The 24089-nt window shown below is 36.9% G+C and overlaps 1 protein-coding gene across 1 annotated transcript in view; it reads left to right on the plus strand.

Annotated features, from left to right (window-relative positions):
• LOC126457805 (oxidized purine nucleoside triphosphate hydrolase-like) overlaps positions 1 to 20737 on the plus strand; it is a 167269-nt gene extending 146532 nt beyond the window's left edge. The window contains exon 5 of the mRNA XM_050094418.1: positions 20530 to 20737. Coding sequence (XP_049950375.1) covers positions 20530 to 20639 — 110 coding nt within the window. The 3' untranslated portion in view covers positions 20640 to 20737. The remainder of the gene's footprint in view (positions 1 to 20529) is intronic.
• Positions 20738 to 24089: the final 3352 nt, after the last annotated feature.

Raw genomic sequence — 24089 nt, forward strand, 5'->3', positions numbered from 1 at the left:
CTTGATTCAGTCATGAATTGCATACTGTTTTGCTGTGCAAATATTTTGCCAAACAATTTCACCAAGAGGAGAAATGGTGAAACTACTGTTAAAAAAGTAACTGTGTACAAAAGATTGGAAAAAAAGTTAAATTATACTGTGGTTGTATATTTTCACTTTTTGAGGCTTGGGAAGATGATGTAAAATAAATGTTTATTTCTATTTTCTGTTTTTATTTCATGCACAGTATCCCATACATCTTGTTGGTAAATGTTATGCATTGGATCCCTTCTGCTCTCTTCGATATGGTGCAGCCGTAAAAATGAGGCTTTGCTACAGATTAATTTGTTACCACAAATTCTCTGTGAAACCCCAATCTCATAGAATTAGGGGAATAGTATTTTCTGTTCATCAGTAAATGTATAATGAATGCTGCTCCTGCTCTATGGTTGTTTTTGTATATACTTTTGTCCAGTCAGTAAATTAATTATTCTCACAAGGAGAACAATTCATTGCCAGTATTAGCATGTTAGTCTGCCATCATCATAAGTAAAAATTAATCTGCAGAACAGGTCCAGTCTGTCAATACAATCAATATTTCAGGGGGGGGGGGGGGGGGGATGACAATACTTAACTTTAGCCATTCTTCATTTGAGATAAATTCTATGCAATTTTATTTGATAACATTTTTGGAGTTTGGAATAGCAGTGCTTTTTTTCCTCTGGGACGACATTAAATAGTGAATAATAAAAGAATTTTACTGACAGTCAGATTACAAATTTTTAAAAAGTATACAGCATGTATACAAAAATTACTTTACACAAATTAAAAAACAATATGTTACAACAGATTTTCCATAAAAAAATATTCAAGCTAAAATGCTTTGTGTATTACAGTTTGTTAAACAGCTTCATACTCACTACATTGCTGTTCTATGATTTAGATAATCTACAGTAAGGTATGTGAAGTTGCCTACTATTTCTAGTTCTGCCATTACTGAAGATTGGGATACCACTCATCTGCTTTCACAAATGGCCCTATAGATGACATTTTACACTGTAATACCCATTGCCAGTGATCAGTGCATCAAATGACAAATATTTTAATTAAAAGATGGGGATCAGTATGTGGATGGGTGAATATAAATGGATCAGTTTGTACAGTAAAAAGTAATAACAGGTTCTTAAGATATGTCATTACATGAAGCTGATGGGTGGTGTCCCATTCTTCAGTTAAACCATAGTTCCATGAGAGCGTAAATCCTGCCTAAGCTGGTATTCTGGTAAGTTAGTCTTTGTATACAGTAGAACAGTGTAAATGTGAAAGTTTATAACAGTTAATATTTTCAAGTTGATAAACAATGGCTCACAGTGGGCAAGTTTTCCAGATTTTGTAATAATTCTAATGTGTGGTTCCCATGTCAATTTATAATATCTAATAACTTAAGACTACCTAGTCTTCTACTGGAAAATCTCTTAAACTAAGTAGTATGTAGAAGGTTCAGTGAAGTTTGCACTAGTTTTTGTACGGTAATGTTTTCTTAAGTATAAAACTGTAGATGACTGCCAAATGAGGTATCTGCCATATAAAAATAATATTTGACATAGATACAAGTCTCAGAGTACCTACTTCGATTCATTGTCAGTCTTTCCAATTACGGTACCTCATTTTCAATTAAATTATGCAAGGCGACTTACACGGTGAAAATAGTGCTGTCAGAGTTATGGAATTAGAAATTCGCATTTTTAAAACGCGAGTGACGGAAATTAGGAAAAAGTTTTTTAACCTTCGGAGCTACAGTTTTCGAGATTTGAATAATTTAATTCTGAAATGAGAAGTTTTAATGTTTGTTTACATATTTACTTAAACAACGCATAATTTACCAGGAAAGTGTTGAATGTATTTATAAAAGTAACACTGCTGATTATAGAAATTCGCAGTAGCAAAATGTGTGAGTGACGGGAATTACGAAAAAGTATTTTCACCTTTGGAGTTATAGTTTACGAAATTTGAACAATTTAATTCTCCAGTGAGAAGAATTAGCGTTTGTTTACAGATTTATGTATAAAACACTATGAGTAGTCTACCAGGAAAGTGTTTAATATTTTCATATACGTGGCGCAGAGCCTAACAAGCTGCTCGGCATTTCAGACCCCTAGTCATGACGTCACGAGTCGCGCTGTGAGGCCTTGTTCCTAGGTGGCGTTGCAGCAGCGCACCAAGCGGCCAGTAACTTAAACTGTGAGTTCGGCGCGATCGTGAAAGCGAATAGTGGTTGTTTATTTTGATTTCTACAATCGTTTTTACAAGCGGGACAGTTAGTAGCACAATAAATTGCAACAACAACAGGAAGAAGACACCACAGCTGTCTTTTTTTTGGGGGGCAGGGGTTCCTATGGATCCTGAGAGGTATATACCACCATGTTACTAAACTGTATCGCCAGGATTCACTTGCAAATTACATGTGTATTAATGATTAATGTTTCGTTTTAGGAGCAGAAAATGGGTAATTAATAGCAGACGAGAAGACCTTAAGAAAAAAGACCCAGTTTACCTGTATAATAATATTAGGTTTTGTTCACTACATTTCGAACAAAACCAGTTCATGAGCGCAGACAATAATAAAGTCATGTGGAATGCAGTAACCACGCTGTTTGACATCCCAAATAAGCCACCTCAACTGGCGAAGAAGAGGGAACTGCCACAAAGATTCGACAATCCATCTCAAGCTGTAAAACAGTCCTATGACACAGAAGCAGCCATTTCAGCTCTCTGTGTATTAGTGCCAGATTCATGTGAATCATCAGCACAGACCTGCTTTGACGATGAAGTGGTTAGATTAAGTGCAGTTATTCGTGTCTCGCAAAAGTGTAACGTTTGGTATGTATTTCATTCACTTCTGTTGTTAGTCAGTTTTCCTTGCTTCCTTTGTGGGATGACATTACTTTGTTAGCACCTTGTTCACTGGTTCAAATGGCTCTGAGCACTGTGGGACTTAACATCTGAGGTCATCAGTCCCCTGGAACTTAGAAATACTTAAACCTAACTAACCTAAGGACATCACACACATCCATGCCCAAGGCAGGATTCGAACTTGCGACCGTAGCGGTCGTGCGGTTCCAGACTGAAGCGCTTAGAACCGCTTGGCCACTCTGGCTGGCCCTTGTTCACTGACAGATTGTTTGAAAATTATTCAAATATTTTGTTTTGCGTGAAATGTAATGTAATCAGCTCATTATAATGTTTTCAATATATTTCACCCACTATTTGGCAGTTGCTTGGTCCACTTAGATAATATAAAGATGAAGGTCGTACTTGGGGCAACGGACGACAATGACAAACACAGTAGGTCTACCAAACGATACATGAGCTGTCGATCGCTTTTGCATGTAGAGACACATGTCTGTATTTCTTACGTGTGAATATGTGTGTTCTTCTTTTGATATCAACGAGGTAAGCTGCAATTCTATCCAACGTCACAAGTGTTTCTTCACGAATGTGTTGCAGCTAGCCACTCGATTCATGGTTTTTGTCCATACTTGTGCTTATTTTAGAATCATTTTTAGAAATATATATGCCTCCTAATACTACACAAACCCTTGGAGACAAGAAAATAACTAAAATATTTCGTAAATTACGTAGGAAATGGATGCAAAGCTAACATTATTCTTATGACGCGTCTGATGTTCACCTTGCTCGCCGCTTGGAGCGCTAGTGTCACTACATCTGCCAAACGGTAACAACTTTTAGAGCAGTGAGTGTCGCGACTGTTATGTTAAACTGTGGTAGATGTATAACATATCAATTAATATTTAGAAGATAATGTTAAAAATATTGCTTGTTTGAGTTCTAGTATCCTATTCTTCAGTTGTTCTGTATAGCTCGCGTGAAAAAATGGGATACTTCTGTAAAAAGTAAAAAAAAAAAAAGGGACAGAAGTAACGTTATCATGGAAAACCTCAGTTGACACATACATTAGTTGTATCCCCAACTTCAGTTGATCCGTGTAGGTTAACCGCAGTACAGGATACAAATTTGACGTACGTCGATATCTTCATTTTCGTTAGCATTAGTATCCTAGTCTTCAGTAGACGTATATAGGTCAAATGAAGGATAGAATATAAATTTTGCATGTGTTGCTTTATTCGCCTCCGCTGCTACTGGCATTCTGTTCTTCCATAGATACTATTACTAGCGAAGTTGAAAAGACTTACACATATAATATTTGTACCCCATACTTCATTTGACCTACACAGGTCAACTAAAGAATAGGATACTAACACTAACGAAAACTAAGAAATCAACGTACATAACATTGCCATCCTGTACCTCAGTTGAACTAAGCGAAGGCAAAAAAAAGAAAGGAAAACAGCACACACAAAATTTGTATCCCATACCTCAATTGACCTATATAGGTCAACTGAAGTAAGGGATACAAATTTTATTTTTGCCTTTGATAGTAATAGTATCGACCAAAAATTATCATAGTCTTACTAGCGATGACAAAAAACCCAGCAACAGTAAAATTTGTAATATCCACGGGTGTAAAACTTGTATCCCATACTTCTGTTTGAACTATGTAGGTCAGCTGAAGAATACGATAATAGTACTAGCGAATGCGAAAATAACGATAACATGAGTATTCTGTACTTCAGTTGATCTATTCAGGGTGGTCCACTGATCATGCCCAGTCCAAATATCTCACGAAATAAGTGTCAAACGAAAAAGCTACAAAGAACGAAACTTGTCTAGCTTGAAGGGGGAAACCATGTGGCGCTATGGTTGGCCTTCTAGATGGCGCTGCCATAGGTCAAACGGATATCAACTCGTTTTTAAAATATGAACCCCCATTTGTTATTAAATATTCATGTAGTATGTAAAGAAATATGAATGTTTTAGTTGGACCACTGTTTTCTCTTTGTGATAGATGGCGCTGTAATAGTCACAAACGTGTAAGTACGTGGTATCACGTAACATTCCACCAGTGCGGACGGTATTTGCTTTATGATACATTACCAGTGTTAAAATGGACCGCTTACCAATTGCGGAAAAGGTCGATATCGTGTTGATGCATGGCTATTGTGATCAAAATGCCCATCAGGCGTGTGCTGTGTATGCTGCTCGGTATCCTGGGCGACATCATCCAAGTGTCCGGACCGTTCGCCGGATAGTTACGTTATTTAAGGAAACAGGAAGTGTTAAGCCACATATGAAACGTCAACCATGACCTGCAACAAATGATGATTCCCAAGTAGGTGTTTTTGCTGCTGTCGCGGCTAATCCGCACATCAGTAGCAGACAAATTGCACGAGAATCGGGAATCTCAAAAACGTCGGTGTTGAGAATGCTACATCAACATCGATTGCACCCATACCATATTTCTATACACCAGGAATTGCATGGCGACGACTTTGAATGTCGTGTACAGTTCTACCACTGGGGGACGATGACATAATTTTTGCACGCGTTCTATTTAGTGACGAAGCGGTAATGTAAACCGGCATAATATGCACTATTTGGCAACGTAAAATCCACGATGGCTGCGACAAGTGGAACATCAGCGATCTTGGCAGGTTAATGTATGGTGTGGCATTATGGGAGGAACAATAATTGGCCCCCATTTTAACGATGGCAATCTAAATGGTGCAACGTATGCTGATTTCCTACGTAATGTTCTACCGATGTTACTACAAGATGTTTCACTGCATGACAGAATGGCGATGTACTTCCAACATGAAGGATGTCCGGCACATAGCTCGCATGCAGTTGAAGCAGTATTGAATAGCATATTTCATTACAGGTGGATTGGTCGTCGAAGCACCATACCATGGGCCACATGTTCACCGAATCTGAGGTCCCCGGATTTCTTCTTGTGGGGAAAGTTGAAGGATATTTGCTATCGTGATCCACCGACAACGCCTGACAACATGCGTCAGCGCATTGTCAATGCTTGTGCGAACATTACAGGAGGTGAACTACTCGCTGTTGAAAGGAATGTTGTTACACGTGTTGCGAAATGCATTGAGATTGACGAACATAATTTTGAGCATTTGTTGCATTAATGTGGTATTTACAGGTAGTCACGCTGAAATATAATATTCAAACGTACCTACACTCTGTATTTTAATTTAAGAAACCTACCTGTTACCAGCTGTTCGTCTAAAATTGAGAGCCATATGTGTGTGACTATTAAAGCGCCATGTATCACAAAGCGAAAAAGTGGTCCAACTGAAACATTCATATTTATTTACGTACTACACGAATATGTAATAAAAAATGGGGGTTCCTATTTTTAAAAAAACCAGTTGATATCCGTTTGACCTATGGCAGCGCCATCCCAGCGGGCTAACCACAGCGCCATCTGGTTTCCCCCTTCAAGCTACACAAGTTTCGTTCTTTGTAGTTTTTTCGTTTGACGCTTATTTCGTGAGATATTTGGTCCGGTCACGATCAATGGACCACCCTGTATACGACAACTGAAGAATAAGATACTAATGTAAGAGAACGCCAAAAAATAGCGACATACATAACATTCAGTCAACTGAGGTATGGGATACAATTGTTTTTATCCTTCGATAATAATAGTATCGACATAAAATTATGAGTGTCTTACTAGCGACGACAAAAAACCCAACAACAATAAAATTTATATTCAATTCTTCAATTGAGCTATATAGGTTAACTGAAGAATGGGATAATAGTACTAGCGAATGCGAAAATAACGTATATAACATGTGTACGCTGTACTTCAGTTGACCTATATAGGTCCCGTGAAGAATAGGATACTAGTGCTAGCGAAGGCAAAAAATAGCGATATCATAACATTTGTATCCTGTTCTTCAGTTGACCTATATTTGTAAATGATACCAATGTTATATATGTCACTTTTTTCGTTTTAGCTAGAACCTGTATCCTATTCTTCAGTTGACATATAGGTCAACAAATTTTACGTATGTCGGTCTTTTCGCCTTCAGTAAGTTCTAGTACAGACTCGAAAAAATCGTAGTAATACCGGTGTTAGCAAAGCAAAAAAAGAGCAACAACTGTAATGTTTGTATTCGGTACTGCAGCTAACGAACCCATACTTAAAGCAGAGCAATATAATACGACAAAGAAGTACATGAAAAAAGACAAACTCAGTACAACATAAAAATAAAAAAACTAAACTTACCGTACACAATCTCCTCTAGTAAAAACCAAAGCTCATCTTCAGAGATGTCAACAAAAATCAAATACCCACATACATAAGAAACACATCATCACAAAAAAACATACACACATTCAAACATATAAACCCAGAAGTTAACATCAACCAAACGAAGTAAAATAATAAAAAAGTCCACAGAAAAAAATGTTACCTAACATCAGAAAATAAAGAATGATGGGTCAAACCCAAAAAACCCAAATCAATATCTTAACCATCCCAACCAAACCCACCGCTTTCCTTAATTATCATTTAGCGCCACACCATCCCAACATGAAATTAACTAACAAATTTTGGAGGATTATTTGCCCAACATGTTTAACAAAACACTTAAACAAGCAACATACAGGGTGATTCAAAAAGAATACCACAACTTTAGGAATTTAAAACTCTGCAACGACAAAAGGCAGAGCTAAGCACTATCTATCGGCGAATTAAGGGAGCTATAAAGTTTCATTTAGTTGTGCATTTGTTCGCTTGAGGCGCTGTTGACTAGGCGTCAGCGTCAGTTGATGCTAAGATGGCGACCGCTCAACAGAAAGCTTTTTATGTTATTGAGTACGGCAGAAGTGAATCGACGACAGTTGTTCAGCGTGCATTTCGAACGAAGTATGGTGTTAAACCTCCTGATAGGTGGTGTATTAAACGTTGGTATAAACAGTTTACAGAGAATGGGTGTTTGTGCAAAGGGAAAAGTTCTGGACAGCCGAGAACGAGTGATGAAAATGTAACACGCATCCAGCAAGCATTTGTTCGCAGCCCAGGAAAATCGACTCGCAGAGCTAGCAGAGAGCTGCAAATTCCACAGTTAACTGTATGGAGAGTCCTACGAAAAAGGTTAGTTATGAAACCTTATCATCTGAAATTGGTTCAAGCACTGTCTGCAGCTGATAAGATTAAAAGAATCGATTTCTGTGATTTTATCCTTGCTCAAATGGAAACAGATGAATCTTTCGTTTCAAAGATTGTGTTTAGTGATGAAGCAACTTTCCACACTAACGGGAAAGTCAACCGTCACAACGTCTGTATATGGGGCACTGAGAATCCGCGGGAAACAACTCAGTATGAACGTGACTCGCCTAAGGTGAACGTTTTCTGTGCCATTTCAGCCAATAAAGTTTTTGGTCCCATTTTCTTCGAAGGTGCTACTGTAACTGGACTACAGTGTCTGGAGATGTTAGAGAATTGGCTGTTCCCTCAGCTCGAACAAGAAGCACAACAATTCATATTTCAGCAGGATGGAGTGCCACCACCCGAGGCGATGGATCGGCTGCCAGGCAGCCCGTGACAGAGCACTTCATCACTGGCCTCCAAGAAGCCCTGATCTTACCCTCTGCGATTTTTTCTTATGGGGGTATGTTAAGGATATGGTGTTTTGGCCACCTCTCCCAGCCACCATTGATGATTTGAAACGAGAAATAACAGCAGCTATCCAAACTGTTACGCCTGATATGCTACAGAGAGTGTGGAACGAGTCGGAGTATCGGGTTGATATTGCTCGAGTGTCTGGAGGGGGCCATATTGAACATCTCTGAACTTGTTTTTGAGTGAAAAAAACCTTTTTAAATACTCTTTGTAATGATGTATAACAGAAGGTTATATTATGTTTCTATCATTAAATACACATTTTTAAAGTTGTGGTATTCTTTTTGAATCACCCTGTATATCGGGTGCACTACGCCTACATGAATATTGGTTTAAATGACTCTGTAGTGTCAAATTGCGTCGTTTCCCCCTCTCTACAACAGATTTTATGGCCGACCAATAACCTTTGATACTATTGGTACATGCCCCAGCTGATGAAGATCTGAACTCAATATTATGATTCACAACACGAGGCTAAAAACCCCTATTCCCCAAATTCGTATGTAAAGAAAAACCATTGGAAATAACTACAGAATCCTGTTCCACATGATATTCAATTAATTTTACCAGCACTTTCTTCGTTCGATTAAAAACTACTTTAAAAACTACATTATCACATTCTGGACCTGAAATTACAGCCCTCAAACCCATAGTCGCACCACAGTTTCCCCCCTGTTGTACTTCGTTTTGCCAAAATGAGACTCATCGATTCCGACGAAAACAACTGGAACCGCCATAGGCCCCTATACTTTATATATTTCCCAACAAACTTCCGTACAAAACGAATACCTGTCTAAAATTGGCATACTCACTCACATGACATTCATGTACACACAACCACACAGGATACCTCAAACACCAACAGTATTTAGTTTTTATTGTATCTCACAAGACCAGCTTCGATTTCTCAAAGCATGTTCTTCGTCTAATTGAGCGCCATAGTCGGATCTTTGCTACACCTCCATATGAATAAACCATGAGTACGACAAACAGACATACTTCTCAGGTGCATATGTTCTCCGCACACACGATATCGAACATAATCAGCCAGAAGATCACACAATTGAAAAAATCGAATGGTTCCCATCATATCTATCCCGAAAACCTGCTTCAAGTCTTCCATATCACAGGAATAGATAAATCCATACCTACAAACGAAAATCAAAAAGTAAAAGTAGTTCTAAATGAAAAACTATTTGTTAAAAGGAAAGAAAAAAATTGCTTGAGGTCTATGTTTAAAAAATGGTTCAAATGGCTCTGAGCACTATGGGACTTAACATCTTAGGTCATCAGTCCCCTAGAACTTAGAACTACTTAAACCTAACTAACCTAAGGACATCACACACATCCATGCCCGAGGCAGGATTCGAACCTGCGACGTAGCAGTCCCGCTGTTCCGGACTGCAGCGCCTAGAACCGCACGGCCACCGGTCTATGTTTGTTTGCTGCTCCATGACTCTGCTGTCAATATCTTTATTCTTGGCTTTTGTGTAACTTCTGTGTTTTTTTTTTCAGTAAATGTGTTTTTTTTCGTATCCCGGGTGTAATTATAAAGTTAATAAAACGTCTTCTTGCCTTTAAAATAATATTTTTCATCAGGTTATGGGCCCAGTACACGTGTGAAGGCAAACAACATGTTGTTGTTGTTGTTGTTGTGGTCTTCAGTCCAGAGACTGGTTTGATGCAGCTCTCCATGCTACTCTATCCTGTGCAAGCTTTTTCATCTCCCAGTACCTACTGCAACCTACATCCTTCTGAATCTGCTTAGTGTATTCATCTCTTGGTCTCCCTCTACGATTTTTACCCTCCACGCTGCCCTCCAATACTAAATTGGTGATCCCTTGATGCCTCAGAACATGTCCTACCAACCGATCCCTTCTTCTGGTCAAGTTGTGCCACAAACTTCTCTTCTCCCCAATCCTATTCAATACTTCCTCATTAATCATACAGTAAAGCTGCATGCCCTCGGGAAAAATTACGGCAAACAACATAGTTTAATTGAATCAATAACAATATTTGAAATGAGCCTATGTCTGTAAAGAAACATGATTGCTAGCGGCGATTATAAGGTCATCATTCATAAGCTTGAAGGACCTGAGGACTGAGCCAAATGGAAATGGCATATTTCTGTGGTGCTGCGCTCATATGGACTAGAAGATATTATTAACGGTACGCGTGAACGTGTAGAGTTGCCGCAAGATGCGACAAATGCACACAAAGAAGCGTATGTGGAATGGCACAAGGACGACGCAAAGGCAGCACAGCACGTCTTATAGCAAGTGCGCTAAGTAAACCTGTTGCAGAGTTCGTCTTAACGCGCAAGAATGCTAAAGAAATCTGGGACAAATTACGCGCCCGATTTGAACGTAGCAGTACTCAGCGTTTGAATATGTTGATTGAAACATTTTTCCATGTTAAACGTGATGAAACGGAAGATATTAGTGCACATGTGGCCAAACTGCAAAAGTTATTTGTCGACCTGAACGATGAATTAGCAAAACATGAAGAAATTATGCTATCTGAAAGAATCTTAAATGGTCGAATTTTGTCTACACTGGGAAAAGACTACGACAATTTTAAGGAACTCTGGGATACGATAGAAAAGGAAAGCTTGAATTTATTAATTGAAAAACGCTGTACTATTGAACTATGTGAACAAGACATTAATGGAAGTGCAGCTTTCGTCGTTTCTAAAACAAGAAAACGGCAAACAAGTAATCAGCCAGTAAAGATGACGAAGTCACAATTAAAACAGAAGTTTCCGTGTAATATATGCAAACAATTAGGTCACTGGGCAGCAGAGTGTCCACAGAACACTCGTGACAGCGATAAAAGAAAAGAGAAGAAGCGAGAAAGTGAACACGCTACATTTACTTCATATGCTATGGGTGTGTGTACCAGTAACCACAGTGACCCAAATAAATGGTATTACGACAGTGGCGCTACAAATCATATCACTCCCAACAAACAATATTTTGTTTCGTGTAGTGAATTTGATGCTCCTCAAGTAATTTCATTGGGAAAACGAGATGTCAAAATGTGTGCCTACGGTCAAGGAACAGTTTACATACAAATTCGACGAAACAATAAATGGTACAATGCTAGAATGGACAATGTTTTGAACGTCCCTGATGCAAGTGCTAATCTGTTCTCTGTGAGAGCCATTGCTTGCAGAGGCTACTGTACTAATTTCAGTTATAATAATGTCTGTGTTCGAAAACAAGTCAATGGCAATATTGTTATGACAGGTTATATGAAAAACGGACTTTATGTGTTGAACATGTGTGTTGTTGGAAACGCAAAAATTAATCCTGTGAACTTGATGACTTCATCCGAAACATTGCAAGTGTACCATGAAAGGTTTGGTCATCAAAATAAACAACATGTGAAGAATTTCTTCTGTGAAGAATATTTAAAAGGAAAGAACATTAATATGGAAGATGCCAAGAGTGAATTTTGTGATGGCCATGCGGTTGGAAAGATGGATAGGCTGCCATTCAAAACACGAACAATACGCTCTACCAGTATTGGTGAATTAATCCACGTGGATGTCAATGGATCAATGAGCACAAAATCTTATTGAGGTAAGCATTATTATGTATGTTTCAAAGACGATTTTAGTAAATTTCATCGAATTTTCTTTTTAAGACATAAAAGTGAAGTGTGTACTGTGCTTAAGCAGTTTTTAAATGAAGCATGAACTAATGGCCATGTTGTCAAACAATTTAGATGTGATGGTGGCAAAGAATTTAACAATAAGAATGTCAGTTAACTGCTTGCAGACAAGGGAATAGAGCTTCTGATTCCGCCTCCTTACACTCCTGAACAAAATGGTGTGGCTGAACGGGAAAATAGGATTATTGTTCAAGCTGCCCGGTCAGTGCTAAATCCGAGTAAATTACCTAAAGGGTTTTGGGCAGAGGCATGTAACACAGTTGTCTACCTAATAAATCGTACTGGAAAATCTTCAGTTGAAAATAAAACCCCTTATGAACTATGGTTTAATCGACCAGTAGGACGACTTGATCATCTTAGAATTTTTGGCACAGGCTGCTATGTTCACATTAAGAAACAACTCCGTTCCAAGTTTGATGTTAAGACAGTTTTTGGACGACTTGTTGGATATGTTAATGACAAGGATGGGTTTAGAGTTTGGATTCCATCTAAAAGAAAAGTGGTGTTGAGTCACGATGTGAAATTTAAGCCAGAAATTGCTTGTGATTTACATAGTGATCATGTTGAATTTGATGTCCCTCAGGAAGAATTTAATGATCCAAATTCATCTAGAGATGACCTATGTAAATCTCCTAGGCTGTACACTTCTGGAGGAAGTCAAACTCAAGAAAAAATTGGCACTCTCGATTCTAGAGGAAGTCAAGAGTCGCGTGAATCTGATGAAAATAAAGAAGTAACAGAATTTCTAAAAGCAGAAGCTGCTGAATCTTCTAATGAGGAGAAACAGAAGAATAAAAGACAATGAAGAAAACCAACCCGGAGGGAAAGTGGTGAATTTTGTATGGCAACAAAAGTTGATGCACTTGAATACAAAGATCCAAACTGTTTTTCATAAATATTGCAGTCAAACGAGAAGGAAGAATAGATGCAAGCTATCAGTAAGAACTTCAATCACTAAAGAAAAACAATACCTGGGTGCTGGTTGACCGTCCGAAGAGTGCCAAAGTATTGCAAAACCGCTGGGTTCTACGGCGAAAGGTCGCAGTCAATGTAGGTACTCGCTTTAAAGCCAGATTGGTTGCAAAAGGCTGTATTCAGAAAGCAGGAATTGATTATGACGACGCCTTTAGTCCTGTGGCACATTATGACACCATACGAACTCTGTTGGCTGTAGCTGCTTCAAAGAAAATGCTGCTAGAACAATTCGATGTAAAGACAGCCTTTTTGAATGGAATACTTGAAGATGAAATATATATGGAACAATCAGAAGGTTTCGAAGGTGTGTTTCTTAAAAAAGAGTCTTCATGGGTTGAAGCAAGCACCACGTTGCTGGAACAAACGTTGTGTTGAGTTCATGAAGAAAGCTGGTTTTTCCAACAGTGATGCAGATCCATACCTATTTTACTTAGACAAAACGGAAATAGGGTTTATGTGGCAGTAACAAGAAATAAATTGCTGTTTTTATGGATGTTTTGCAACATGAATTTGAAATAACAACTGGCAGTCTTGACAATTTTCTTGGCATAAAAATAAAGCAATATGAAGATGGAGCAATAATGATAAGAGAAATACACAGAAGAAATTCTGCAAAGATTTCGAATGGCAGAATGCAATACAATATCAACTCCTATTGGATGTGAGGACAATAATCAAAACGAAGAAGTTTCGTCATCTGTACCCTACCGTGAAGCAATTGGTTGTCTCGTGTACCTTTCAACAGTAACTCGTCCAGACATCACTTTTGCAGTCAATAAAGCAATAGAATAAAGCGCATTTTCCGGTGCAGATTTCGCAGGTGATAACCGGACAAGGCGCTCAACAACTGGAATTCTTACAAAGTACTCAGGTGGTGCAGTGTCATGGACAAGTCAGTTGCAGAAATTAGTGGCCACATCCACAACCGAGGCGGAAATAATTGCAGCTAGTGAAGGATTCGAATTAGTGGAAATGTCGGGGCAGCCTCCAGTTCTTTACATTGACAATACTAGTTCATTGAAGTTGGCAAAAAACATCGACGTTCTAAACAGATAGAGGTCCGACATTTCTATGTTCATGAAAGATATCTGAATGGTGAGATTTTCTTGGAACACATTGAAGAACACAACCAGTTGGCAGATATTTTGACAAAACCCCTTGAACGAGTTCAATTTAATTTTCTATGTTCAGAAATTGGCATGAAAGAGACAAAGCAATAACTTTATGATTTTTTTCTTTTGGAGGAAGTGTTAAAAGAAAAGAAAAAATTCCTTGAGGTCTATATTTATGTGTTGCTCCATTACTCTGCTGTCAATATCTTTATTCTTGGCTTCATCACTATTCTTCCAAATTACTTCAAACTGACTAAGAATAGAAATAACTACTGAATGAATAGGAAAGTATGGCATCTTCTGTCATCATCCAGCACCATGACATGTGCGGTTGTTTGCAAAGTACAGTGCCGCAAAACTTTCCTGATGGACGCCAGAGACGCTATACACAAGCGACATTTGTTCTGTGATTTACTCTTTGATTGTTGGTTTCTGTACCACGTCCTACTTCTTGACTAAAAGCGTGAATAGAAGTATTAGATACGGAATAATTTACCGTACTGAACTTCATGACAAATTTTGAAATGTGCTTTCCAAAAAGATTTGTTAAAATCAACTCATCTAGCCATAGACACACAAATTCTTGGATCACATCTGGCATTAAAAACTCTTCCAAGACTATGAAAAGACTAAACTCTGAAATGAAAACTAATAATGATCCTTATTTCAAAAAACATGTTAGTAACTACAAAAAGGTATATAGAAGGGTAATTAATCTAGCAAAAGTATTAAATAACGACAGACTAATAAGGAAGTCAGACAATAAATCAGGGACCACATGGGAAATTATTAAAAGAGAAATAGGAAAAAGCTCTAAAGACCAGGATATTGTACTTAAATCCAGTGATAATATTGAAATAAAGAAGAAAGTCTTGCCCAATTACATTAACAGCTACTTTCAAAGTGTACCTGATAAATTAAGCAAGAGCTTTACCAAAGAAGAGAAAACAACAGCTCCAAAGTTAGTCAATAGTGGGATAATAAGTTCCACTAATAAATATGAAATACTGAAAGTAATTAACAGTACGAAACCCAAAATGTCTACAGGACTGGACGAAGTGCCAGTGACAATAATAAAAAAAGTCGCCACACAAATCGTGGAACCACTGGTACATATTGCCAATTTTTCATCCAGTGAAGGTGTTTTCCCTCAAAGGCTGAAAATTTCTAATGTTAAACCATTATTAAAAAATGGGGATATGTATCAGGTAGAAAACTATAGACCTATATCCCTCCTTCCATCTTTATCAAAAATATTTGAAAAACTGATGAAAATTAAACTCATAAGCTACTTTGATGCCTTCAATCTTCTAAATTGTAATCAACATGGTTTTTGTACAGGTTACAGCACAGAAACAGCTATACAGGCCTATGTTGAATAAATTATATAAATTATTAAAAATTTAGACAATAACAAATGTGTGGTAGGAATCAACCTAGAACTTTCCAAGGCCTTCGATACAGTAGATCATAAAATTCTCCTTGACAAACTGGAGGCAATAGGCATCAGAGGAATTTGGAGGAAATGGTTTGAATCCTGTCACCAAAATAGATCTCAGGTTGTGGAGCTCACCTAATCTCAGAATAAGCAAAAAATAAAGTGGGTTTCTGATGCTAAGAAAGTGGCAGTAGGTGTCCCTCAGTGTAGTGTTCTTGGCCCCCTATTATTTCTTATCTTTATAAATGACATTGAAAGGCCCAACAGATCATCAAAAATTATGTTATTTGCAGATGATACAAGCATAATTATAAGTGATGACAGTAAATCCTTATTCACAACAGCTGAAAAGGTTCTGAAGAGTGTGCAACAGTGGTTTTACGCTAATAAGTTAACACTCAATTTAAATAAAACAAATTATATACAGTATGGTAGAGTAAATGAGAAGGATAATCACCATTTATCATTGTGTGACCATGAAATAGAGGAAGTCTGGTCTACAAAATTTTTGGGTATGCACATTGATCAGCACATGAGCTGGAAAGACCATGTCACATACATATCCAAAAAACTCAATTCAGCATGTTTTGCACTGAGAATAATTTCTAGAGTTTTCAGTGAAGAGTGTACAGGATTAGTGTATATGACTTATTTCGATTCTATTACATGCTTTGGAATAACATACTGGGGTGCAACTAAATGTCGCCCGAGATAGGTATTTAGATTACAGAAAAGGGCCATTAGAATTATTACACACAGCTCCCTGCAAACACACTGCAAGAGTCTTGTTCATGCAGCTAAACATACATATAGTACCATCTTTATACATATATAATAGCCTACTGCATACAAAAACACACTTGAGTAGTTTATGTGTAAGTTCAGATCAGCATGAACAAGAAAAACAAAAACTCAAAAACATGTGAGCCACTACGGATTAAAGCTTTATAATGCTCTGCCACTCTACATCAGGGGAACAGAAGATGAAGGAAAATGTAAGTCAGAATTTAAAAAGTTTATGATAAATAAATGTTTTTATAGCATAGAGGAATATTTTGAATCCTGAAATCACTAACTGATAGTTTTATTGTCAATATCATGTTGTTCTCATGTCAGTTCTATGTCTCATTTATACTCCTTTAACTCTAAAATTATGTGTAATATGTGTTTTCCAAAATGTTCTAAATATATATAAATCCGTCACATATGGTACATGTCAAAAGAACAACACATTAATTCAATGTTTTAATTTTTTTGTGTGTTTTAATTCAATGTTTTAATTTTCAATATAATGTTAATTTTGTGTGTTTGATAGAAATTTGTAATATGCTGCTGTGCATATTCTGGACAGTATTATGACAATTCCTATATCATGTAAATGACGAAAAGGATGATAAGAAATGAAATATGACTGTTTTGTTTTATTTAGCGTACAGTGCTATTTTATTTATTTATTTATTTATTTATTTCGTATTCAATTAATCCGTATTGTGATAAATCACAAGGATGTGGAATGAGTCATGATTACATACAACAGATATAATACACATATATAAAATGACAAAAATGTACCATAAGATTATGAATAAGTTTGTAGGTTAAAATCAAATCAAAGGTATAGCTCAAGTAATATAAAACAATACCTAAAAAGGAAATATAGTACATTTTCCAAATTAAACAAATAATACACATATATAAAATGACAAAATGTACCATAAGATTATGAGTAAGTTTGTAGGTTAAAATCAAATCAAAGGTATAGCTCAAGTAATATAAAACAATACCTAAAAAGGAAATATAGTACATTTTCCAAATTAAACAGTTAATGTGATCTATAGCAAACAAATTTTTATCAGTATAAAAAATCATTGCTTTATCTGTAGATACTCATCAAGAGAATAGAAGGAATTTACCATTAGGTATTCTCTCAATTTACATTTAAAAGTAGGTAAGACATTAATGTGATCTTTAATACCTGATGGAAGGGAGTTGAAAATTTTTGTGGCTGAATAATGAACACCTTTCTGAACAAGACTTAAATGTTTCAGATCCCTGTGTAGATCATTTTTAGACCTAGTATTATGATCATGACATTCACTATTAATTTTAAAAAGAGATAGGTTGTTAGAAACAAAAATCATCAAAGAAAATATGAATTGAGAGGTAAGTGTTAATATTTGTAACTTATGAAACAGACTTCTGCAAGAATATCTTGGATGAACACCACTCATGATTCTAACAGCTCTCTTCTGTGCAGTAAATATTTTTTTGGCTAAAGGCTTGTTGCCCCAAAATATTATGCCATACGACATGATAGAATGAAAATAAACAAAGTAGGCAGCTTTAGTAGCGTCCTCATCACCAATGGGGGTGATTACACGCAGAGCATAAGTTGCCACACTGAGCCTTCTATGTAGGTCTAAGATATGCTCAGACCAGTTCAGCTTGCCATCAATTAGAATGCCCAAGAACTTAGGTGATTCACAGTGTAGTATATTTTGGTTACCACAGTTTAAGTGGCATACTTCATTTTCTTGTTGAGATGTGTGAAATTGCATATACTGAGTTTTCTGAATGTTTAGAGTTAGTCCGTTGCACTTAAACCAGTGTAGGATGTCAACGAGTACAGCATTACATTTATTTTCTAGGTCACTGTTAGTTCGACTTTCAAGCAGAATAGTGGTGTCATCGGCAAAAAGAGTAAATTTACACTCGGTGTCTGTGCAAAGTGGGAGATCATTGATGAAGATAAGGAAAAGCAAAGGTCCTAGGATGGACCCCTGAGGCACACCACACTTTAATGTGCCCCAATCAGAAGAAATGGGACTATCATTGGCACCATTAATTATCACCTTCTGTTTTCTGTTTTGCAGATATGATTCTATCCATCTACCAATGCTACCTCGCAAGCCATAAAAATTAGCCTTATGTAAGAGAATGTTGTGGTCCACACAGTCAAAGGCCTTAGACAAGTCACAAAAAATTCCAATAGGTGACATTTTATTATTTATTGACTCTAAAATTTCATTTATATTGCTATAATAGACTTAAGCAAATCGAAAAACCACATGTGTTATGTGTACTATTTGTTTTAACAGTTTTTTCTGTTTTAGACAAAACATCAATTTTCGGGTTGCAAAACGTTTTGATAATACAGTAGTGTCCCATGTTTGCCTACCGAAGCCGCGGGCTGGAAACGACATAAATCGAACGAGCGATTCTAAATCGATCATGCGACTGTGTTGGCGGGCGTTATGATAAATTATTTGTGTGATGCTAGGAAAACCCAAACAACTTATGACGGTAGTGAGTGGTATGTGTGGTATTGTAGACATTTCTTTGGCCGATTGCCTCACGTGGAAGAATGTAATTCCGTGCTTATGCAATGTAGCAAATTGTTTGAATTTTTTATGGAAATGTGACACTCTACCCATATTTTTCTGTGACAATGGCAGAGTTTACCCAGGTTACAGCAAAAAGGGATTGCTTCCCGTAGCATACACATCAAATGGACGACAACGTCTACGACGAGTGAGGTAAGTCGTTTCCTTTCTAATTAGAACTATTTTAGTAATGCTCTTCTTTTTTCGTTGCTGTAGTGACCACTATAAACATGCTCTAATTGCCCGCCATCACAGTGGCGTGATCGATTTAGAATCGCATGTTCGATATCTATCGTTTGGTGCCCGCGGCTTCGAAAAATCACCCCAATTTCACTCAGCCACATTACGTCAACAGCAGAAAATGTTGTTCCATTCAGTTTTCTATTGGAAATAATCCTTTTCGTAAACATCGTAGCAGTGTCGGAACAATGTTTCGCCATTTAGTGAAAATATTGGGATCACAGGGCCATTAATGCTTCGAAACAGGAACATTGCCTTCCACCCACCATTATTCATTTAAGCCTGTGAACTATTTGTGCTTACTCATACTGAGTTTAACATAGTAAGATGAAGAGGAAAGTTAGTTTAAAAAAAAAAAAAAAAACAGCTGTTGTATTTTTCAGTTATCAGTATTATCCACATAAGCCTACCCACATTTATTATAAAAAAGCAGCTATGTATGTATGTTTCAAAAGCAGAATAGGAGTCTAGTTATTGAATCTGCATAGTTGTAGCATGTGGGAGGAGTGCATGGGATTCTATGTTTTTAACTTATCTTAAATATTAAGTAATTTTCAGTCTTCTACTTTATATCAAATTTTAACTAGTTGAAGGTAGCTTAAAATAAAATGTCGTATATTGTACTTGTGTGAAGTACCATTTTTCTGAACTTCATGGCTTATTATTATTGTTTAATGTAACAAAAAGCGTAATAGTACACTAATGTCCTGAGATCACTCAGCCACATATGTAGCAGAAAATATTATTCACTCTTATCTGCTGTTGGGACAACAACGTTCCATATTTTAATGACTGCTTCAGAGCAACAAAATTGTCCACCACCTAGCATTATTCCTATACACATCTATATTATTTGCGCTTACTCAAGATAAGTTTAACACAGTAAAATTAACAGGAAAGTCAGTTTTTTAAGACAGCTATAGCAGATAGTTGTTGTACTTCTCAGTTATTAATGTTATCCACATAACTACATCCACATTTATCATAAAGTAATTGTTATCTTTGTGTTATAAGAAGACAGGTAGGTACTTGGCATTCAGTTAACGGGAATCTTTAGTTACTGAAACTATACAAGCAGAATAGTGAAAGGGGTGCCTGGCAAGTTATATTTTTAAATTTCATTTGAATTGTCTCATGTCATTCTTTTCTTCCTTTCAGAACTGACTGTTCCACCAATGAACCAGCTACTATTGACACTCAGATATTGGCCTCTGGTGATTTCCTTCTGCCTATTGGAGACTTCATTGGTATTAAGAGTATGCACATGACACTGGACAACATGCATAAGACAGTTTTTTAGAATTATTTCAGTTCTCTGATATAATTAAATGAAAATAAAATACACCATTGTGTATGGATTAATGTATTTTTATTGTGAAATCATTTGTTTCAATTTTTATTTTTTGATTGTAATTTTGAGCATTATGCTTTTTTTTTTTTCTTTAACCGATACTGTTCTTCCTCCATTCTCTGGTTCACTACTTTTGAAGCAGCACCATCTGTGACTTCACTACTCCTTTAGCACTTGAGAATAGGTATTTTTATTCTGAGAACAAACCTGACTGCTCTAAGCTGAGATGACTGCAGAAAGGAAGGAAGAACACAGTAAAGGTGTCATATCTCCAATTATTTTCCCTTTCCTCCCAGATTACATACAGCTGCTAGAGATGACTGCACAAGCTAAAATTATGTATGTCCCTGTTCCTCAAACATTCAGGGTGAAATACAATAACAATAACCTCCACTTTGATATGTGCCATAGGTACATTTTTATTCCGGGATTATAGGAAAGATAATGGCTGCTTGTTGTAAATTCTGGCATCTTATTCTTCACATATACCATGAATATAATTAATAAGCACCATATCACAGAAACAGGATTTATACATGCCAAAGAACTGCAAAGTAAATGCATAAATAGTGTTCAGTAATTCAGCAAGGATATTTTCTGTAGAGCACCTATTGCTGCTGTGATGACATAAATACAACAGCAAGCTAGCCACTCTCAGAATTTTCAGTCAAATCAATCTCCATGATGTCACTGTTTATTGGAGGTACTGAAAAGACTACGTCACAAAGCATACTGCATTTCACAGTTGCTTATATATTACGTACCTACTTACACTTCAGCATCTACCGTCCATCTACATTTGATGAAATACTACTGTGCGTGGGAATGTTACATTTGAATCAAACTGACAAGGGTGTCCCGTTGACAACTTTATCAAATCATGTACTTCATTGTACACAATTTGAAACATTCCAAATATGGGGCACCAAAAATCTGCAGCCGCTGCTACCTTTTCTGGATATGAATATTTGTGTGTTTCTCAAAAAAGGAAAAAAAAAGTCTTGCATCTATTATAGCTGCTCTGTCAATCTGTATGAAGTTGTTTGTGAAAGGAAACTTTTGCATATTTTCCCTATACTTTATTCAGAAATCTGAAAAGATTTTACTGGTCAGGAACAAAATACCTTATCCTTTAATTAATTTCAAGATAGGTCGTTAGTATAAGTACCCTACTGACGTAGTTGAATGTCATGTACTAATATTTTCATTGAATAAGACTGCAGCAGTTTTTGTGTTTTCTGCTACTCTCTTGAACTCATTTACAGTATCTACTAGCCCCAAATTATCCTCAAGCAAATAGTTTTGCGATCTGGAAAGCTGGCCAGTCATGTTTGACAGTCTATTTCTGCAGACGACAGCTAAGTAAATATGAAATGACGTATACGATAATACCTAGAGTGCTCTTCAGTCATTGTCTACTTAATGAACACGAATGCTACGCAGGGAATAGCTAACCAGGGAATAAAATGCCGTCATACAATGCACTCTCCAAGTTAGCTCATGGTTAGCCTATTCCTCAGTTAGCTATCCCTTGATTTATCCCCAGATTGTACAACCAGTCCTTAGTCATTTATTTACACTCTCATAGTCTGAATCTATCGTTTTCTGTAATAACTACACCAATGCTTATAATTCACACACCCAATCAATCACTTAAACAAACAGCAATTGGCATTCATGTTTCGGTTTATTCAGCTCAACTCTTGCAGCCCCATCCCCTTTTGTCTGCGAGAAAGTTTTTTTATTTCTGGATGCGACAGGATTGCCCTGGCAGAGACATCTCATACACTATGTGTGCATCCAAAAATCGACTTGCGGTTCTTTCAGAAATCAACTTAGAATGTGTTTAAAAATGTTCAGAAACCAACAAGGATGCATTTCAAAATCGTATGAATAATCGATAGACAAATGTGCACCGGATGCTAGGCACTTTGTAAAACAAGGCCTTTTTCTTCAAGAATATGCCTTTGGTGCACCCTGACATTGCCGCACAGGGCAGATGGCCCTGTTTGCCCCCTCCTCCTCCCTGCCAAATCGGGCCTGGGCACTACTAGTCTTGCAACAACTGCAATTTATGGTGCAAGGTGTGAGGTGTGATGTCACCATTTAAAGATGGTGTTCATAGCTTGTCTGTGAATGAGATTACTACTGACCAGTTGTTCAATGGAATGAAAATATGGGTTTAAAAGCTGTTTGTATTTCTTCTGGCAATAACTCAATTAACAGAAAGGCTATTTGTAATTTCACAAATCCAAATGCCCTTGCTTTATGTGATGGACTGTACATATTTTAAAGTACATCAGAAATAAAAACCTAAATTTGAAAGATGATTAGTGACATTGTACCATAGCATTAACAACACATCTAAAAGAATGTAAGGTTCTTTTTCTGCATTTAGGTCTGTATTTAATTGTGAAAACAACAGATTATTAAAATTTGGGTATAGTTTAAAAATTAAAGCACTGTGGTCCCTTCATTAGAAAAACAAAATGTAAAATGTGTTTGTCAAATTTTCATTGACAACATCAGATACAGCTTACTTGAGTAATATTGGAAATTAAGAAGGCACTGCTGAATTTATTGACGTAATAAGCATATGGTGTAAAATTGTGAATATTAAGGAAAAGACTTATGGAGGAAATCAAGCAACAAGGATGATGAAAGGTGTAAATTTCTAGAAAAGTTTTTAAAGTGGCTTGACAACTGAAACTCCAAGAATTTGTCAGCTCGTAAGCTCACTCTGCACTTAAGCATACAACATATTCCTTACTAGAACTGAGAACTTATTGTGTGTCACAGCTTAAAATCTGTGTTTGGACAGTACTGACAGTTGTCTGGCTACCAGTATCAACATGGCAAATATTTCAGGCAGAGAAAATGCTGACGTTTTGTGATGTCATCTTGGACAGCTAAGCATCAAATATTTGTAAACTGTCAGTCTGATTTGGAACTTATGAGCATGAGCCAAATGAATCCAGAAAATGAAAAATGGATCAATACATTTTTATGAGGATTGCTACTTTCAGACTGTATAATGTTTCTACAAATGCAATACTGAATGAATGCTCCATTTTTGAAAATGTAATGTAATAGGACCAAAAAGAAACCTAATCACCAAGTGGTGGTAGGAGAAAACATATATAAAGGTTAAGGAAATGTGCAAGATTTTAGAGCCAGTGGCTCCTCCTCCTGGCAGAAGGATTGAAGGGTAAGGAAGAGGGATGAAGTAAAAGGACTGGTGAGGTTTGGAAATGGGGAGAGTTCAGAAAAGTCACTCAGTACCCCCAGTCAGGGGAGACTTACCAGACAGACAGGATGACAAGGAAAGACTAATTGTTGGGGACTGCACCAGACAAGATTTTTCTTG

This window comes from Schistocerca serialis, chromosome 2 (assembly GCF_023864345.2).
Source record: "Schistocerca serialis cubense isolate TAMUIC-IGC-003099 chromosome 2, iqSchSeri2.2, whole genome shotgun sequence".
Classification (NCBI taxonomy): domain Eukaryota; kingdom Metazoa; phylum Arthropoda; class Insecta; order Orthoptera; family Acrididae; genus Schistocerca; species Schistocerca serialis.